At 49.5% G+C, this 18,164-nt stretch overlaps 1 protein-coding gene across 5 annotated transcripts; it reads right to left on the bottom strand.

Moving 5' to 3' along the window:
- Positions 1-484: 484 nt before the first annotated feature.
- Positions 485-15,683, bottom strand: LOC146010193 (uncharacterized). 5 transcript variants are annotated; one of them, XM_083151201.1, is made up of 5 exons: positions 15,630-15,683; positions 13,335-13,488; positions 8,170-8,361; positions 7,531-7,747; positions 485-2,338 (listed from the first exon to the last, which is right to left on the bottom strand). In XM_083151201.1, exons 2-5 carry the CDS (start codon positions 13,437-13,439, stop codon positions 1,458-1,460), a joined length of 1,395 nt encoding a protein of 464 aa, XP_083007327.1. In that variant the 5' UTR covers positions 13,440-13,488; positions 15,630-15,683; the 3' UTR covers positions 485-1,457. The 5 variants fall into 5 exon arrangements, with proteins under 5 accessions (XP_083007327.1, XP_083007326.1, XP_083007324.1 ...); XM_083151200.1 differs by lacking the exon at positions 15,630-15,683 and adding an exon at positions 15,080-15,165; XM_083151198.1 differs by lacking the exon at positions 15,630-15,683 and adding an exon at positions 14,850-15,006.
- Positions 15,684-18,164: the final 2,481 nt, after the last annotated feature.

Here is an 18,164-nt window from a genome sequence, read left to right as displayed (position 1 = left end):
AGCACACCTGTCCACCTGCTGTGTGACCTGGGACATATGTCAGTGAGTAATGAGTGCACCTGCTGTGACCTGGGAAATGTGTCAGTGAGTAATGAGTGCACCTGCTGTGACCTGGGAAATGTGTCAGTGAGTAATGAGTGCACTTGTGAACCTGTAGGTGACCTAAGAAATGTGTCAGCAAGTAAGGAGTACCCTTGTGCACCTGCTGGGTGACCTGGGGAAGGTGTCAGTAAGTAAGGAGTACCCTTGTGCACCTGCTGGGTGACCTGGGAAATGTGTCAATGAGTAATGTGTGCACCTTAGCAATACACTCCTGCTATGTGGCATGACAAATATGTCCATGACTACTGCCAGACACCACAGAACGTGGCCGGCTCGGCAATCCCAGCATATGCACCTCCTACATAGGTGCCGGGGGTATGACAAGAGGCGCAGAGTCATAGTGATGGCCCAAATATCAGTATACACCACACACATTACAGTACAGGGTCACACTGTGTATTTATTACATATATATTACAGAGAGGCTGTTATACATAAAGCACAGGTACAACAATGCGGTTATATAATGACTCAGTAATACATACACCAGCTGCTTTCCCATATACAGTCAGACTAGACAAAACATGGGAGACTTTTTGGACAATGATCGCTCATGTCACTAATCATGCAAATAAATCAAACCAGAAATAGAACTTTGACATTAGCATAAATGAGTTGGATGCATTCGGCCAATCAGATAAACAAAAAAAGAAAAAATACAATAAGAAAGTAAAAATATGTTTCTGTATTCTGTACAGAGTCTTTGGATACCAATAACTATTAAATGGAGGACAGTAAAAATACATTTTTTTACCATTTAGTAGTTACTTCTACCCAGTGAACCTTTTTACCCAATAAATACAGATCAGATTATATTGAGCAAAAGAAACCTCTACATGAGGATAAACATCTTTTCAACAGCAATTACCGATGCGCCACTTTCAGTACCAAAGAAACCTTGATGTGTTTATGCTACTTGTAATTTACATGAGGATGTTCTCATTGTAAAGGGATTATATATTGCTTTGGAAGCTATATAACACACATGTGGTCTGCTATTTCAGTGATACCAATATCTAATAATATAATGGCTGCAATATGTTCCGCACCTCAGTGATCTGTTCCATTAATACTTAGGAGTGCTCACATTACATGTATGTCTGTGGGGGTAATAACATTATCACATGCTATTGTGATACTCCTACAGTTTTCTCCAAAATTCCAAACTGCAATAAATATAAAATTCAAAACCATATGGGTTCTACATTAAGTATAAAGAAATCTAGCCCTGGGGCTTTTAACATCCCCCAATGCTCAGTAATGTTAATATAGCTTGGCATATACTATCCGTAACTAAATTAATGCCTGCTTGGTATTTACATTAATAATATGCACAGCTTTGAGAATATTTAGTATCAATGCTCTTGTTTCCTGCAGATCAGCTCATTATTATTATATATTTTTTTCATGTGAGTCCTCTCGTGTCTACGAACAGTTGATTTATCTATAAAAAATTTCCCACACTCCAAGCATGGAAACGGCCTCTCACCTCTGTGACTTCTCTCATGTGTGACAAGAGTTGATTTCAGTGTAAAACATTTCCCACACTCAGAGCACGAAAATGGTTTTTCACCTGTGTGACATCTCTCGTGCGTAACGAGATTGGATCGGTCGCTGAAACATTTCCCGCACTCCGTGCACGAAAACGGTTTCTCACCTGTGTGACTTCTCTCGTGTACAACAAGATGTGATTTCTTGGGAAAACATTTCCCACATTCGGGGCATGAAAACGGCTTCACGCCTGCGTGGCTTTTCTCGTGCGCAACGAGATTGGATTTATTGCTAAAACATTTCCCACAGTGAGAACAGGAAAATGGTTTCTCGCCTGTGTGAACTCTCTCATGTGTAATCAGAGCCGATTTCTGCATAAAACATTTCCCACAGTGAGTGCATGAAAATGGTTTCTCGGCCGTGTGAACTCTCGTATGGATAACAAGATGTGCTTTGTCTGTAAAACATTTCCCACAGTCAGAGCATGAAAATGGTTTGTCAACCGAGTGCGGTCTTTGTTGTGCAACAAAACCTGACTGAGGTCTAGAACTCTTACCAAAATCATTATGACCTGATTGGTCAGGAGAAGGTTCCTCGTGACTAGAGGGACCGGACGAATTATCTGCACGGTGGAATGCTTGGTGTATATTTAGGATAATGGGTTTTACTGCAGAATCTTCTTCTATTATAAAATATGGAGACACCATGGGATTTCTCGCCGAGGTATTCCTGCTTGTGCGCCCATCTACAGGAAACAGGTGAATAAAAACAGACAGAATTGTTGACATTGAGAAGCAAATGTTCATGGAGGTTTTAGCTCTTTCTTAAACTGAACATGTCTAGTGCTGCGCACACACTGGCCGATGTTTCGCTGGTCTGTCGTGCAGTGGGTAGCAAGCACAGGTCTGTACAGTACATCATTTACAGACATACCGCAGCAGCTCTGCAATACAGCAAAGGGCAGACAACGAGATTTAGGTATTGCATGTTAAATCTCTTTCTTCGAGGACGTCAGGGGCCACAGAGCTAACAGTGGGAAGTGAGCGGGAGAGTGACCAATCCAGCACCAGAAAGGTTAAACTTCTTGCTGCTCCCAGTCAGGCACACACAGCAGTGGCAAACGCAGGATTTTCAGAAGGGGGTTTCCAGAGGGGCGGAGCAAAGCACAGAGATGGACACTTAGGTGACCCAGTATATGCCGGGTCAGTTAAAGTAGTACAGATAAACCAAATGTATATATATATATATATATATAATAATATAATATACACACACACACACACACATATATATAAACATAACAGCAGTGTAGACCCCTGGGCATAGCAATGTATTGGGGCCCCTACCGATCCTCCAGCGGTAGGGGTGGGGGAAGCTTTGATGTCCCGTGGGTGGTAGGGGGTATTATATCAACCGCTTAGCATGTAGGGCCTGGATCAGTAATTTCCACTAATTACCCCTTTACTGCACAGATAGAGGGAGATGAGGTGGGAGAAGGGGGCATTGGGCTGAATGAAGTGGCCCTGATACATAACTTCCAGGGTGGTAGAGGATGTTTAATATGCAGAGGAGGGGTGTATAGTGGAATGGGCTTAGTATTCATACTTTTCTGGTGGGAGGACAGCTTGCTTGACTGCAGATATCTCCAGTTCCCAGAAATAGATTTCTTAGATTTTAAAGGAATTAAAAACTAGAGAATCCCACCTACCAAATGGTATTGGGGACTAGGGGATCAGAGTTCAGGAGGCAGAGCAATCTGCCAACGAGAATATAAAACTACATACCAGGTGTGTGGAGCTGGAGCAGTAACCAGCTACTGGAAGGCTGATATCTCTGGTTCTGGGAACAGTAGAGACAAGCTTCTAGTGTCCATCAAAGGGGGAGAGTCACAGCTTTTGGAATATACCCTCAGAAAAACTCTATGTTAGACAGAACCTGAAATATCTGACTGGGAAGAGCAATTAACAGGCTTGGATGGGGGACCACTGCTTTGAAGTCAGATATCTCCGGTTCCCAAGGGCCGATTTTTAAAATTCTTGTACCCATGGAAAGAGGAGACCCACAGCTTTCAGCCTAGGGCCCTTAGACTCCTGGGGGGGTTTCTTGGTACTCAGAAACCCCCCCTGCGTGCGCTACTGCACAGAGCACACAATGCAAAATAAATGGCTGCCAGCGCTCAACTACCTCATCGCTATGCTGGTAGGAGCTAACTGGAATGACCAGACCTGCTTGAGGAGGAGAGGCAACCCAGGGGACAGCAGCCAAAACTCTTCAGCGGGAGCAAAGACGCAGAGCGGCCAGTTCTGGATTCAGTCTGCATCTGTCCGGTGGATGTGAGAGAAAGGTGGAAAAAGGCCAGAGGCGGGAATCCTGTCAGAGGAGACGCACCAAAGGCCCGAGGGAGGAGCCATGGGGTGAAGCTGCACTGCCGCTACAAACATGGAAGCTCCAGAGAAATGGCCACTGTGCGGTGTTAACACTGTGACGGGAATCCAGGTAGCTGCCTGTCAGCCCCGCTGCTAACACCGTGCTACCTGCCGCCTGCATCCCTGCACACAGGGAGCCACTTACCTGCTCCCCAGCATCTGGCTGCGGTCCCCCATGTGCGTGGAGACCGTCTGAAGTCACACACACAGTTGTGGTGCTGCAGCCACTGGCGCTGGGGTGTAGGAGTAGCAGCATAGGCATCCGGCTGCATAAAGCATCCTCCCATCGCAGGGGTGCGCCAGCTCCGGCCAGCACCACACTACAACTGGCTGCCTGGGCAGGAGGCGGGGCATGGAGGGAGGAGGAGCCTGGGCTGCCCACAGGCAAACATTTATCCCGTCTGGTGCCAGGTCCAACCCACCAACCCTATACCCAGCGTCTACTCTGGGTCTCCTAAGGAGGGGAGAATAAATCTGGTTACTGATATCAGTCAGTGTGCTAGGGGAAAACAATTCTATTTTTCTCGTACCCGGAACATATTTACGATCGGTCCATTTTGTGTCAATGTGATCAATTTAATATCACTCTTAATCGATGCTGGACATCCTGGGCTAGAACACATTCACTAACAAGAACCAATATAAAAATCCAACTGTCAGTAAATGGGAGTTTTATCCCTGGAAGCCCAATATTCGTAAATATACCCCTAAGAGCTGGTTGTCTCCCCACCACCCGGGGTCCCCTCACCTACCATGACGTTACTATTCACTGGCACCTCACCATCGATGCTGTAAGGCCGCTGTCTTAGCGTCATCCTTTCCTCCACCCTTTCTTACAGTCCCCACATTCAGTCCCTGTCCCAGTATCGGCAGCTTCCAGGATCAGATCCTCTCTCACCATGGAGACAACCAAGACCCTTATCCACTCACTGGATTACTGTAACCTGCTCCTATGTGCTCCTGCTTCCATCTCTGTCCACAGCTCATCTCCAACCTGACTGCTTCTGCCCCCCCTCTCCTACAGGCCCTACACTGGCTCCCATTCCTTCCAGACCCTAATCCTCCCCAGTAACGCACTCATCCACCTACATCTCCCTCCAAATTCCCAGCCACCTTGTTCTGCCAATGACAGCGCCTTACCACCCACCAAATTACCTCCTCCCACTCAGGCCTACAGGACTTGGCTGCCACTCCACCATGAGAACTTCCCCGCTCAGACTCTTGACCTCTCTCTAGACGTATAAGACAGGGCTGGTAACACACATGATGTGAGGGGAGAGCAGGAGTATAATAGGGGCTGATGGCTGCTGATGTATGAGATACACCAGAGAGTGTGGGGAGGAGACTGGTCAGATCTCTGGTAACACACAGTGACATGATGTGAGGGGAGAGCAGGAGTATAATAGGGGCTGATGGCTCCTGATGTATGAGATACACCAGAGAGTGCGGGGAGGAGACTGGTCAGATCTCTGGTAACACACAGTGACATGATGTGAGGGGGGAGCAGGAGTATAATAGGGGCTGATGGCTGCTGATGTATGAGATGCACCAGAGAGTGTGGGGAGGAGACTGGTCAGATCTCTGGGCTGGTAACACACAGTGACATGATGTGAGGAGGAGAGCAGGAGTATAATAGGGGCTGATGGCTGCTGATGTATGAGATACACCAGAGAGTGTGGGGAGGAGACTGGTCAGACCTCTGGGCTGGTAACACACAGTGACATGATGTGAGGGGGAGAGCAGGAGTATAATAGGGGCTGATGGTTCCTGATGTATGAGATACACCAGAGAGTGTGGGGAGGAGACTGGTCAGATCTCTGGGCTGGTAACACACAGTGACATGATGTGAGGGGGAGAGCAGGAGTATAATAGGGGCTGAGGATCCTGATGTATGAGATACACCAGAGAGTGTGGGGAGGAGACTGGTCAGATCTCTGGGCTGGTAACACACAGTGACATGATGTGAGGGGGAGAGCAGGAGTATAATAGGGGCTGATGGCTCCTGATGTATGAGATACACCAGAGAGTGTGGGGAGGAGACTGTTCAGACCTCTGGGCTGGTAACACACAGTGACATGATGTGAGGGGGAGAGCAGGAGTATAATAGGGGCTGATGGCTCCTGATGTATGAGATACACCAGAGAGTGCGGGGAGGAGACTGTTCAGACCTCTGGGCTGGTAACACACAGTGACATGATGTGAGGGGGAGAGCAGGAGTATAATAGGGGCTGATGGCTCCTGATGTATGAGATACACCAGAGAGTGTGGGGAGGAGACTGTTCAGACCTCTGGGCTGGTAACACACAGTGACATGATGTGAGGGGGAGAGCAGGAGTATAATAGGGGCTGATGGCTCCTGATGTATGAGATACACCAGAGAGTGCGGGGAGGAGACTGTTCAGACCTCTGGGCTGGTAACACACAGTGACATGATGTGAGGGGGAGAGCAGGAGTATAATAGGGGCTGATGGCTCCTGATGTATGAGATACACCAGAGAGTGCGGGGAGGAGACTGGTCAGATCTCTGGGCTGGTAACACACAGTGACATGATGTGAGGGGGAGAGCAGGAGTATAATAGGGGCTGATGGCTCCTGATGTATGAGATACACCAGAGAGTGCGGGGAGGAGACTGGTCAGATCTCTGGGCTGGTAACACACAGTGACATGAGGTGAGGGGGAGAGCAGGAGTATAATAGGGGCTATGGATCCTGATGTATGAGATACACCAGAGAGTGTGGGGAGGAGACTGGTCAGATCTCTGGGCTGGTAACACACAGCGACATGATGTGAGGGGGAGAGCAGGAGTATAATAGGGGCTGATGGCTCCTGATGTATGAGATACACCAGAGAGTGTGGGGAGGAGACTGGTCAGATCTCTGGGCTGGTAACACACAGTGACATGATGTGAGGGGGGAGCAGGAGTCTAATAGGGACTGATGGCTCCTGACTCCCCCACTAGGCAGATGCATTGTCATTAGTTTGGTCTGACAGAGGAGGGTGAAGGATAAGAGAAAGCTGTACAGGTTGAGTATCCCCTATCCGAAATGCTCGGGACCACGAGCATTCCGGATAGGGGAATTTTGCGGTTTTTGGAATCTTTTTTTTTTTAAAGCATACTTACCTGTCCCCTGATGGTGTCCGGTGGTCCCTCGGCGTCCACAGCAGGCCTCCGGCATCTTCTCCGGGTCTCCAGCGGTCCCAGGAATGCATTGCGCGAGTGTGCGCGCGCACCGGTGACGTCACCGGCGCACGCGCACACTCACGCAATGCATTCCTGGGACCGCTGGAGACCCTGGAGAAGATGCCGGAGGCCTGCTGTGGACGCCCGGGGACTTGGTAAGTATGAAAAGAGGGTTAGGGGGGGGGGGGTTAAAAAAAATAAAATAAAAATTCGAATGATTCCAAAAACCACGGTTTTTGGAATAATTCGGATAAGGGATGTCCGGATACAGGATACTCAACCTGTATTAGCAGAAAAAGGAACATATACAATAAGTGATTATTCCTCACCTGCGCCAATGTATGTAGGGATTTCCTCCTCCTTACACTGCTGGTCACCCTTCATGTATGTATCTTGTTCATTATCGGTCACATCAGGCTCTTCTTTTATCTTAATATCAGTCACATACATAACTTCTCCCTCTTTATCTTCTGCCTCATTGTCAGTCATATACGCATCTTCTTCTACCTTTACTTCTTCAATCTTAATATCAGATAAACATCGAACCTGCAAAAAATTATCACATTAGTAATGTCTGACACTACTGAGATTACACAGCAGAATATCAGTGTATGAGACACACACACACACACACACACCTGCTGCCAATCATATAGTAAAAAGGACTCTGTCACATCCCCCGGTGTTACTGTATAATGCCCCATTCCCAGCAGTCACCTCCCCCTGTGTTACTGTATAATGTCCCATTCCCAGCAGTCACCTCTCCGGTCACATCCAACGGTGTTACTGTATAATGTCCCATTCCCAGCAGTCACCTCTCCGGTCACATCCCCCGGTGTTACTGTATAATGCCCCATTCCCAGCAGTCACCTCCCCCTGTGTTACTGTATAATGTCCCATTCCCAGCAGTCACCTCTCCGGTCACATCCAACGGTGTTACTGTATAATGCCCCATTCCCAGCAGTCACCTCTTTTGTCAGCAGCTGAATGATCTGGTTGGTGAGTTTCAGGATCTTCTGCTCCTTGTCTCTCCCATGTATCAGTGAATGAGGTGGAGGCACTGTGATGGAACTCTGGGTCCTGCTCAGTCCTCCTGACACACAGGGATGGCTACTTGGAATCTCATGCTTATCAGACGTCTTCTTCACTACAATGTATCCCTGTGAATTAGAAAATATATCACTGCATACACTCCCAGTAATGGCCCTCTATTATTGCTATGTGATGTCACTCCAAAGATCCTACAATGAGGTCACTGTAGTTTTAATAGATCAGTGATATCACTCAGATCCCCCCAGTAATGTCCCTGTATTATTACTATAGATATAAGTGATGTCACAGTGACACTCCCAGATCCCCTCACCTCCCCAGTCACGTCCCTGTATTATTACTATAGATGTAAGTGATGTCACAGTGACGCTCCCAGATCCCCGCACCTACCCAATCACGTCCCTGTATTATTACTATAGATATAAGTGATGTCACAGTGACGCTCCCAGATCCCCTCACCTCCCCAGTCACGTCCCTGTATTATTACTATAGATATAAGTGACATCACAGTGACGCTCCCAGATCCCCTCCCCTCCCCTCCCCAGTCACGTCCCTGTATTATTACTATAGATATAAGTGATGTCACAGTGACACTCCCAGATCCCCTCACCTCCCCAGTCACGTCCCTGTATTATTACTATAGATATAAGTGACGTCACAGTGACGCTCCCAGATCCCCTCCCCTCCCCAGTCACTTCCCTGTATTATTACTATAGATAAAAGTGATGTCACAGTGACACTCCCAGATCCCCTCACCTCCCCAGTCACGTCCCTGTATTATTACTATAGATATAAGTGACGTCACAGTGACACTCCCAGTTCCCCTCACCTCCCCAGTCACGTCACTGTATTATTACTATAGATATAAGTGATGTCACAGTGACACTCCCAGATCCCCTCACCTCCCCAGTCACGTCCCTGTATTATTACTATAGATATAAGTGACGTCACAGTGACGCTCCCAGATCCCCTCCCCTCCCCAGTCACGTCCCTGTATTATTACTATAGATAAAAGTGATGTCACAGTGACACTCCCAGATCCCCTCACCTCCCCAGTCACGTCCCTGTATTATTACTATAGATATAAGTGACGTCACAGTGACACTCCCAGATCCCCTCACCTCCCCAGTCACGTCCCTGTATTATTACTATAGATATAAGTGATGTCACAGTGACACTCCCAGATCCCCTCCCCAGTCACGTCCCTGTATTATTACTATAGATATAAGTGATGTCACAGTGACGCTCCCAGATCCCCTCACCTTCCCAGTCACGTCCCTGTATTATTACTATAGATATAAGTGACATCACAGTGACGCTCCCAGATCCCCTCCCCTCCCCAGTCACGTCCCTGTATTATTACTATAGATATAAGTGATGTCACAGTGACACTCCCAGATCCCCTCACCTCCCCAGTCACGTCCCTGTATTATTACTATAGATAAAAGTGATGTCACAGTGACACTCCCAGATCCCCTCACCTCCCCAGTCACGTCCCTGTATTATTACTATAGATATAAGTGACGTCACAGTGACACTCCCAGTTCCCCTCACCTCCCCAGTCACGTCACTGTATTATTACTATAGATATAAGTGATGTCACAGTGACGCTCCCAAATCCCCTCACCTCCCCAGTCACGTCCCTGTATTATTACTATAGATATAAGTGACGTCACAGTGACACTCCCAAATCCCCTCACCTCCCCAGTCACGTCCCTGTATTATTACTATAGATATAAGTGACGTCACAGCGACACTCCCAGATCCCCTCACCTCCTCAGTCACGTCCCTGTATTATTACTATACATATAAGTGACGTCACTGTGACACTCCCAGATCCCCTCACCTCCCCAGTCACGTCCCTGTATTATTACTTTAGATATAAGCGATGTCACAGTGACGCTCCCAGATCCCCTCACCTCCCCAGTCACGTCCCTGTATTATTACTATAGATATAAGTGATGTCACAGTGACACTGTCAGATCCCCTCACCTCCCCAGTCACGTCCCTGTATTATTACTATAGATATAGGCGATGTCACAGTGACACTCCCAGATCCCCTCACCTCCCCAGTCACGTCCCTGTATTATTACTATAGATATAGGCGATGTCACAGTGACACTCCCAAATCCCCTCACCTCCCCAGTCACGTCCCTGTATTATTACTATAGATATATGTAATGTCACAGTGACACTCCCAGATCCCCTCACCTCCCCAGTCACGTCCCTGTATTATTACTATAGATATATGTAATGTCACAGTGACACTCCCAGATCCCCTCACCTCCCCAGTCACGTCCCTGTATTATTACTATAGATATAAGTGACGTCACAGTGACACTCCCAGTTCCCCTCACCTCCCCAGTCACGTCACTGTATTATTACTATAGATATAAGTGATGTCACAGTGACGCTCCCAAATCCCCTCACCTCCCCAGTCACGTCCCTGTATTATTACTATAGATATAAGTGACGTCACAGTGACACTCCCAGATCCCCTCACCTCCCCAGTCACGTCCCTGTATTATTACTATAGATATAAGTGATGTCACAGTGACACTCCCAGATCCCCTCCCCAGTCACGTCCCTGTATTATTACTATAGATATAAGGGTACTTGTGAGTTATCTGGGCGTCCGATTTGGGTACTTACGATTTGCATGCGATTTGCATGCGATATCGCATACGATATCGCATACGATATCGCATGCGATTTGCATGCGATTTAACATGCGATTTGCATAAGATTTGCTATTCATTTCATTACCCCACTATCCCCAAAGTGTGTCTATCAACGTGAACCCGAAGCGTGGCGAGCGCAGCGAGCCCGCGAGGGGCGGCGGTACGCGTCCTCCGACCTTTTCATGCCCTACTATCCACTAGGGCGTGGAGTGAGAATAGAATAGTGTGGCGAGCGCAGCGAGCCACCGAGCCCGAAGCGTGGCGAGCGCAGCGAGCCCCGCGAGGGGACGCGGACACCTGTGAAGCCCGCAAGGGCACGCGGATACCTGTGAAGGTGTCCGCGTCCCCTCGCGGGGCTCGCTGCGCTCGCCACGCTTCGGGCTCGGTGGCTCGCTGCGCTCGCCACACTATTCTATTCTCACTCCACGCCCTAGTGGATAGTAGGGCATGAAAAGGTCGGAGGACGCGTACCGCCGCCCCTCGCGGGCTCGCTGCGCTCGCCACGCTTCGGGTTCACGTTGATAGACACACTTTGGGGATAGTGGGTTAATGAAATGAATAGCAAATCTTATGCAAATCGCATGCTAAATCGCATGCAAATCGCAAATCGCATGCGATATCGCATGCGATATCGTATGCGATCTAGTACCAAAATCGGACGCCCAGATAACTCACAAGTACCGATATAAGTGATGTCACAGTGACGCTCCCAGATCCCCTCACCTTCCCAGTCACGTCCCTGTATTATTACTATAGATATAAGTGACATCACAGTGACGCTCCCAGATCCCCTCCCCTCCCCTCCCCAGTCACGTCCCTGTATTATTACTATAGATATAAGTGATGTCACAGTGACACTCCCAGATCCCCTCACCTCCCCAGTCACGTCCCTGTATTATTACTATAGATAAAAGTGATGTCACAGTGACACTCCCAGATCCCCTCACCTCCCCAGTCACGTCCCTGTATTATTACTATAGATATAAGTGACGTCACAGTGACACTCCCAGTTCCCCTCACCTCCCCAGTCACGTCACTGTATTATTACTATAGATATAAGTGATGTCACAGTGACGCTCCCAAATCCCCTCACCTCCCTAGTCACGTCCCTGTATTATTACTATAGATATAAGTGACGTCACAGTGACACTCCCAAATCCCCTCACCTCCCCAGTCACGTCCCTGTATTATTACTATAGATATAAGTGACGTCACAGCGACACTCCCAGATCCCCTCACCTCCTCAGTCACGTCCCTGTATTATTACTATACATATAAGTGACGTCACTGTGACACTCCCAGATCCCCTCACCTCCCCAGTCACGTCCCTGTATTATTACTTTAGATATAAGCGATGTCACAGTGACGCTCCCAGATCCCCTCACCTCCCCAGTCACGTCCCTGTATTATTACTATAGATATAAGTGATGTCACAGTGACACTGTCAGATCCCCTCACCTCCCCAGTCACGTCCCTGTATTATTACTATAGATATAGGCGATGTCACAGTGACACTCCCAGATCCCCTCACCTCCCCAGTCACGTCCCTGTATTATTACTATAGATATAGGCGATGTCACAGTGACACTCCCAAATCCCCTCACCTCCCCAGTCATGTCCCTGTATTATTACTATAGATATATGTAATGTCACAGTGACACTCCCAGATCCCCTCACCTCCCCAGTCACGTCCCTGTATTATTACTATAGATATATGTAATGTCACAGTGACACTCCCAGATCCCCTCACCTCCCCAGTCACGTCCCTGTATTATTACTATAGATATATGTAATGTCACAGTGACACTCCCAGATCCCCTCACCTCCCCAGTCACGTCCCTGTATTATTACTATAGATATAAGTGATGTCACAGTGACACTCCCAGATCCCCTCACCTTCCCAGTCACGTCCCTGTATTATTACTATAGATATAAGTGATGTCACTGTGACGCTCCCAGATCCCCTCACCTCCCCAGTCACGTCCCTGTATTACTATAGATATAAGTGATGTCACATTGACACTCCCAGATCCCCTCACCTCCTCAGTCACGTCCCTGTATTATTACTATAGATATAAGTGATGTCACTGTGACACTCCCAGATCCCCTCACCTCCCCAGTCACGTCCCTGTATTATTACTATAGATATAAGTGATGTCACAGTGACTCCCAGATCCCCTCACCTCCCAAGTCACGTCCCTGTATTACTACTATAGATATAAGTGATGTCATAGTGACGCTCCCAGATCCCCTCACCTCCCCAGTCATGTCCCTGTATTATTACTATAGATATAAGTGATGTCACAGTGACACTCCCAGATCCCCTCACCTCCCCAGTCACGTCCCTGTATTATTACTATAGATATAAGTGATGTCACAGTGACGCTCCCAGATCCCCTCACCTCCCCAGTCAGCAGGTAGATGATCTCCAGGGTGAGATTTAGTATCCTCTCAGTCATGTGACTCTGGTCCTTGTCCATCCTCGGGGAATCAGTGACGTGTCTCATCCACACGTGATGTCTAGTTAACACTCTGTTTCCTCACCGCTCCGTTGTCCTGGAGTGAATATAACATTACAATAAACACCACACAGTACACATGTAACATATTAGGTAAAGGTAAGAGAGATCCACACAGAGGCACAACAGTAGTGTGTGTATAGTATAAGCGCTATAGAATATATTAGTGCTACAACATCTATTGTAGTGAATTGTCTTAAAATAAAATATAATATTAGGGCACCAAAGGCTGCTCGCTCTGTATAATCATCATAATACTAACAATATTAAGACATCAGAGACGTAACCCAGGACTAAGAAAATAAAAAAACAACAACGCAGAGGCTGCTCAACTATGGAATACTAACAAAAACCTCAGGACGCAACCCCACAACCCCCCCCAATGTATAAATAGGACGCCTCAACAGGGTGCTCCCCCTGTATAAACAGGACATCATGGGCCGCCCCAACTGTATAAACAGGACCTAACCACTGGCCACTCCCCCTGCATGACAGGATGCGCCTCCTGTACAACAAGACACCACAGGCTGCTCCCCTGTACAACAAGACGCCACAGGCCGCTCCCCCTGTATAACAGGAGACGGCAGACCGCTCCCCCTGTATAACAGGAGACGGCAGGCCGCTCCCCCTGTATAACAGGAGACGGCAGGCCGCTCCCCCTGTATAACAGGAGACGGCAGGCCGCTCCCCCTGTATAACAGGAGACGACAGGCCGCTCCCCCTGTATAACAAGACACTGCAGGCCGCTCCCCCTGTATAACAAGACACCGCAGGCCCCTTCCCCATGTATAACAAGAAACCGCAGGCCGCTCCCCCTGTATAACAGGACACCGCAGGCCGCTCCCCCTGTATAACAGGACACCGCAGGCCGCTCCCCCTGTATAACAGGACACCGCAGGCCGCTCCCCCTGTATAACAGGACACCGCAGGCCGCTCCCCCTGTATAACAGGACACCGCAGGCCGCTCCCCCTGTATAACAGGACACCGCAGGCCGCTCCCCCTGTATAACAGGACACCGCAGGCCGCTCCCCCTGTATAACAGGACACCGCAGGCCGCTCCCCCTGTATAACAGGACACCGCAGGCCGCTCCCCCTGTATAACAGGACACCGCAGGCCGCTCCCCCTGTATAATAGGACACCGCAGGCCGCTCCCCATGTATAACAAAACACCGCAGGACGCACCCCCTGTATAACAGGACGACGCAGGCCGCTCCCCCTGTATAACAAAACACCGCAGGACGCACCCCCTGTATAACAGGACGACGCAGGCCGCTCCCCCTGTATAACAGGACACCACAGGCTGCTCCCCCTGTATAATAACACCAGGGCAGCACAATACCATCACCTGCTGCCCGATACAGCAATGTCTTCTCTCCGTCCCCCGTAACTTAATCACCGTGGCTGCTGGAAGTGAGAGGCCTCCGGTAAGATTAGCAGCGCTGCCCAAGAAAGAGCCGAGACGCTGCCGCCACTTAACGCGGGCAATGGTCTTCTGAAAAATGGCCGCTGCTCCCTCACACAGGGGACATTATTCTTTATGGAGCCTTACTAGGCGTCGTAGTTACAGTACGGAATCTATCAGCTACCGGTGACCGCACATCGCGTAATTCTTTGTAAACATTTTACCAGTGGCAATTACTGTTTCTAATAGTCCATCAGGTATGTTTCATTGTGTGTCCTCATAGAGCGGCGGCCATTTTGTTATGGTTTTTACTCAGCTCCCAGACTCCCCCGCGGCTGTAGCCAATGTGTATTTCCTGTGTGGGGCAGAGTGGGAGGAGCTGTGTTACCAGGGAAACGTCCCTTCCTGGTGTGCATGGCAGGCAGGAGGGAGAGTGCTGCAGCTGGCACCAGGTGACCCCAGGTATTATACTGCTAGTAACAGCATAGTAGTGATTGCTGGCTGTGAGCCATAAGGGCACTTACAGGGGAGCTGCTGTTCTACTCACACAGGCTGCAGTATAATACCAGGTGTCAGGTACGAGGGTGAAGTTACCTTCTAATTTGAGCTCCAGCTTCTTATTTAAAACATTCAGTTATGCAAGGGTTAATGAGACACTGTTGTGTGCTGAGTGGGGAGAGAGGCAGTCAGTCCTCTCTCTCAACATGATGTGTGCCCCGGCCCCCTTGTAGTGGTCACTGGTGCCCCACCCCATGCAGAGAGTACGGTTCTTACCATGGCCGGTGCTAGGGTATTCGGCGCCTCCCTGCAAACTGTAAATTTGAGCCCTCCCTCCCACCCCTTATAAAGAGCACACGCTAGGGGCTAATGCCACAAAAAAGGAGTTGTGTTCATTGCAGGGAGGGAGGGGCGGATGGGAGGAGAAACGGGGCTAGACCATGGGAACGCGTCGCATACACATAATGCCCGGAGCAATGAAGTACACATAATGCCCACAGCACAGTTGCTTACACATAATGCCCAGACTAGAGGAATGCTGCTTACACATAATGCCCAGAGTGGTGCCCCATACACATAATGCAGCTTACACATAGGACCTTATTCTGATTGGCTCGCGGAGCTGCCAGCTGCCCCCCCCCCTCGCATGCACGACCCCCTGCACGCCTGCGAATGGATGATTTACATATTACCCCTATATGGTGTCTCTAAACTGCGGGCGCCCTGTGCGAGGACAGGGCGGGCATCTAACTCCCGCTGACGTCAGCTGCCCGCCCCCTGCACCCAAGTTCATTAGCAAGAGAACGCCCATGAAACGCTGGGTGTTCCCATATGCTAATAGCTCTGCCCGGCGCCCCCCCTGCTCCGCCCCCTGTGTAGGATGCGTGCACCGCGTCTGCACCATTGGTCCCCAAATCAATCAGAATAAGGTCTATAATATCCAGGCTAGTAGCAGTGCTTGCTTACACATAACAGTGGCCTCCCTGACTGTGCCTCCCACCACAGCCTCCCTGACTGTGCCTCCCTGACTGTGCCTCCCACCACGGCCTCCCTGACTGTGCCTCCCACCACGGCCTCCCTGACTGTGCCCCCCACCGTGGCCTCCCTGACTGTGCCTCCCACCACGGCCTCCCTGACTGCCTCCCACCGTGGCCTCTCTGACTGTGCCTCCCGCTGTGGCCTCTCTGACTGTGCCTCCCACCGTGGCCTCTCTGACTGTGCCTCCCTGACAGTGCCTCCCAGTGTGGCCTCCCTGACTGTGTCCCAGGTGGCTCCCGGAGTGGGTCCACCATACCTCTCTAAATTACAGTACCTACTCCAGCCAAAACCACCTGCCGGCTCTCCCCCCCCCCCCCCCCCCCCCAATGCACACATGTGCGTGCTGCAACAGTGTCATGACCTCTCCTGCAAGCTCCCCCTGCCCCCCACCCCCACACCGTGACCCGGGCAGGAGTCGGGTATTGGGCAGCGCAGGAATCGGAGTTGGGTGGCGGGCAACCAAATTGATTTAAATGCTCCCCAAGTCCAGCACCCGGCTACCTGTGTGATAGGCTTAGCCTGGTGCTGGCGCCGCTGCCTGCCATATACTTTGACAGGAGCTACGGTGTCATAGGAGGGGAGGAAGCGCCTCTAAGGGCCGGCGCCTACCTGCTTTGCAGACTGTGCTGAGCGGGTAGCGACGGCCCTGGTTGTTACTATTTTCACATGAGAGAGTGGCCACACCCTGCTGTATTGGCCACTCCCCTCTCATAACCAGGGGCCTGGCAGAGCTGTAAAAAACAAAAAACCCCTACACAACTTGGGATGACCATCGATCATTCAAAATCATTGATGGTTTATGGCCGATGTCGAATGCTTTTGCCATCGAAGGGGGAGAACCAGATGGTTTCCCTACATCGATGGCACAGCAAAACCAATGTTTTGCTGTTGTTTTTTTTTCTAAGCGCAGAGACACCAAGCATAGCTCCGCCCAAACGAAGCCCCGCCCCATGTTTTTATTTGCCCACTGGCCAATCCGTCAAACAAAATGGATGACTATGGATAGGTAAAAATATCGATGGTCAGCCAATGGATAATTTCACACTATCGATGGCCAGTTGCACTATTGCCATCGATGGCAATGGTAACGATGGCCATCCCTAACATTAACTAGGTTAATCACTAATACTGCTTTTATGTCAAAATCCCATGTATGGGTGTGGATTATTGGATAGGCCGTGTCTATACAGGCCAGTGATGGCTGACCTTGTATGCTTGGTGTGTCGAAATTCGTGAAAAGGTGCAGCCTTCCTCGAGTCGCATGTCACTTCAAGAAATATCAATAATTTGGTGATAGTTGCAGCCGTAATAAAGATGATGCCCATTATACATATGCCACACACCGTGATGCCCATTATACATATGCCACACACCGTGATGCCCATTATACATATGCCACACACCGTGATGCCCATTATACCTATGCCACATACCGTGATGCCCATTATACCTATGCCCCACACCGTGATGCCCATTATACATATGCCACACACCGTGATGCCCATTATACATATGCCACACACCGTGATGCCCATTATACATATGCCACACACCGTGATGCCCATTATACCTATGCCACACACCGTGATGCCCATTATGTGTATCGGCCTTCCTGAATACACTGCCGGCACTGCCATACTCCAGGCTGCACGTCCACTCAGAGCTGCAGCAGGTCACACACACACACAGTGTGATCTTCCTGCCCCGCACACACTGAGCACTCTGCATTTCATGCGGTTGCTGCCTCCAGGTCCAGGACTCTGCTCCCGGCCC

Source organism: Crinia signifera, chromosome 6, assembly GCF_055691185.1.
Source record: "Crinia signifera chromosome 6, ASM5569118v1, whole genome shotgun sequence".
NCBI lineage: Eukaryota > Metazoa > Chordata > Amphibia > Anura > Myobatrachidae > Crinia > Crinia signifera.
Note: the sequence above shows the minus strand (reverse complement) of the source record. Positions and strands in the feature narration are given on the sequence as shown.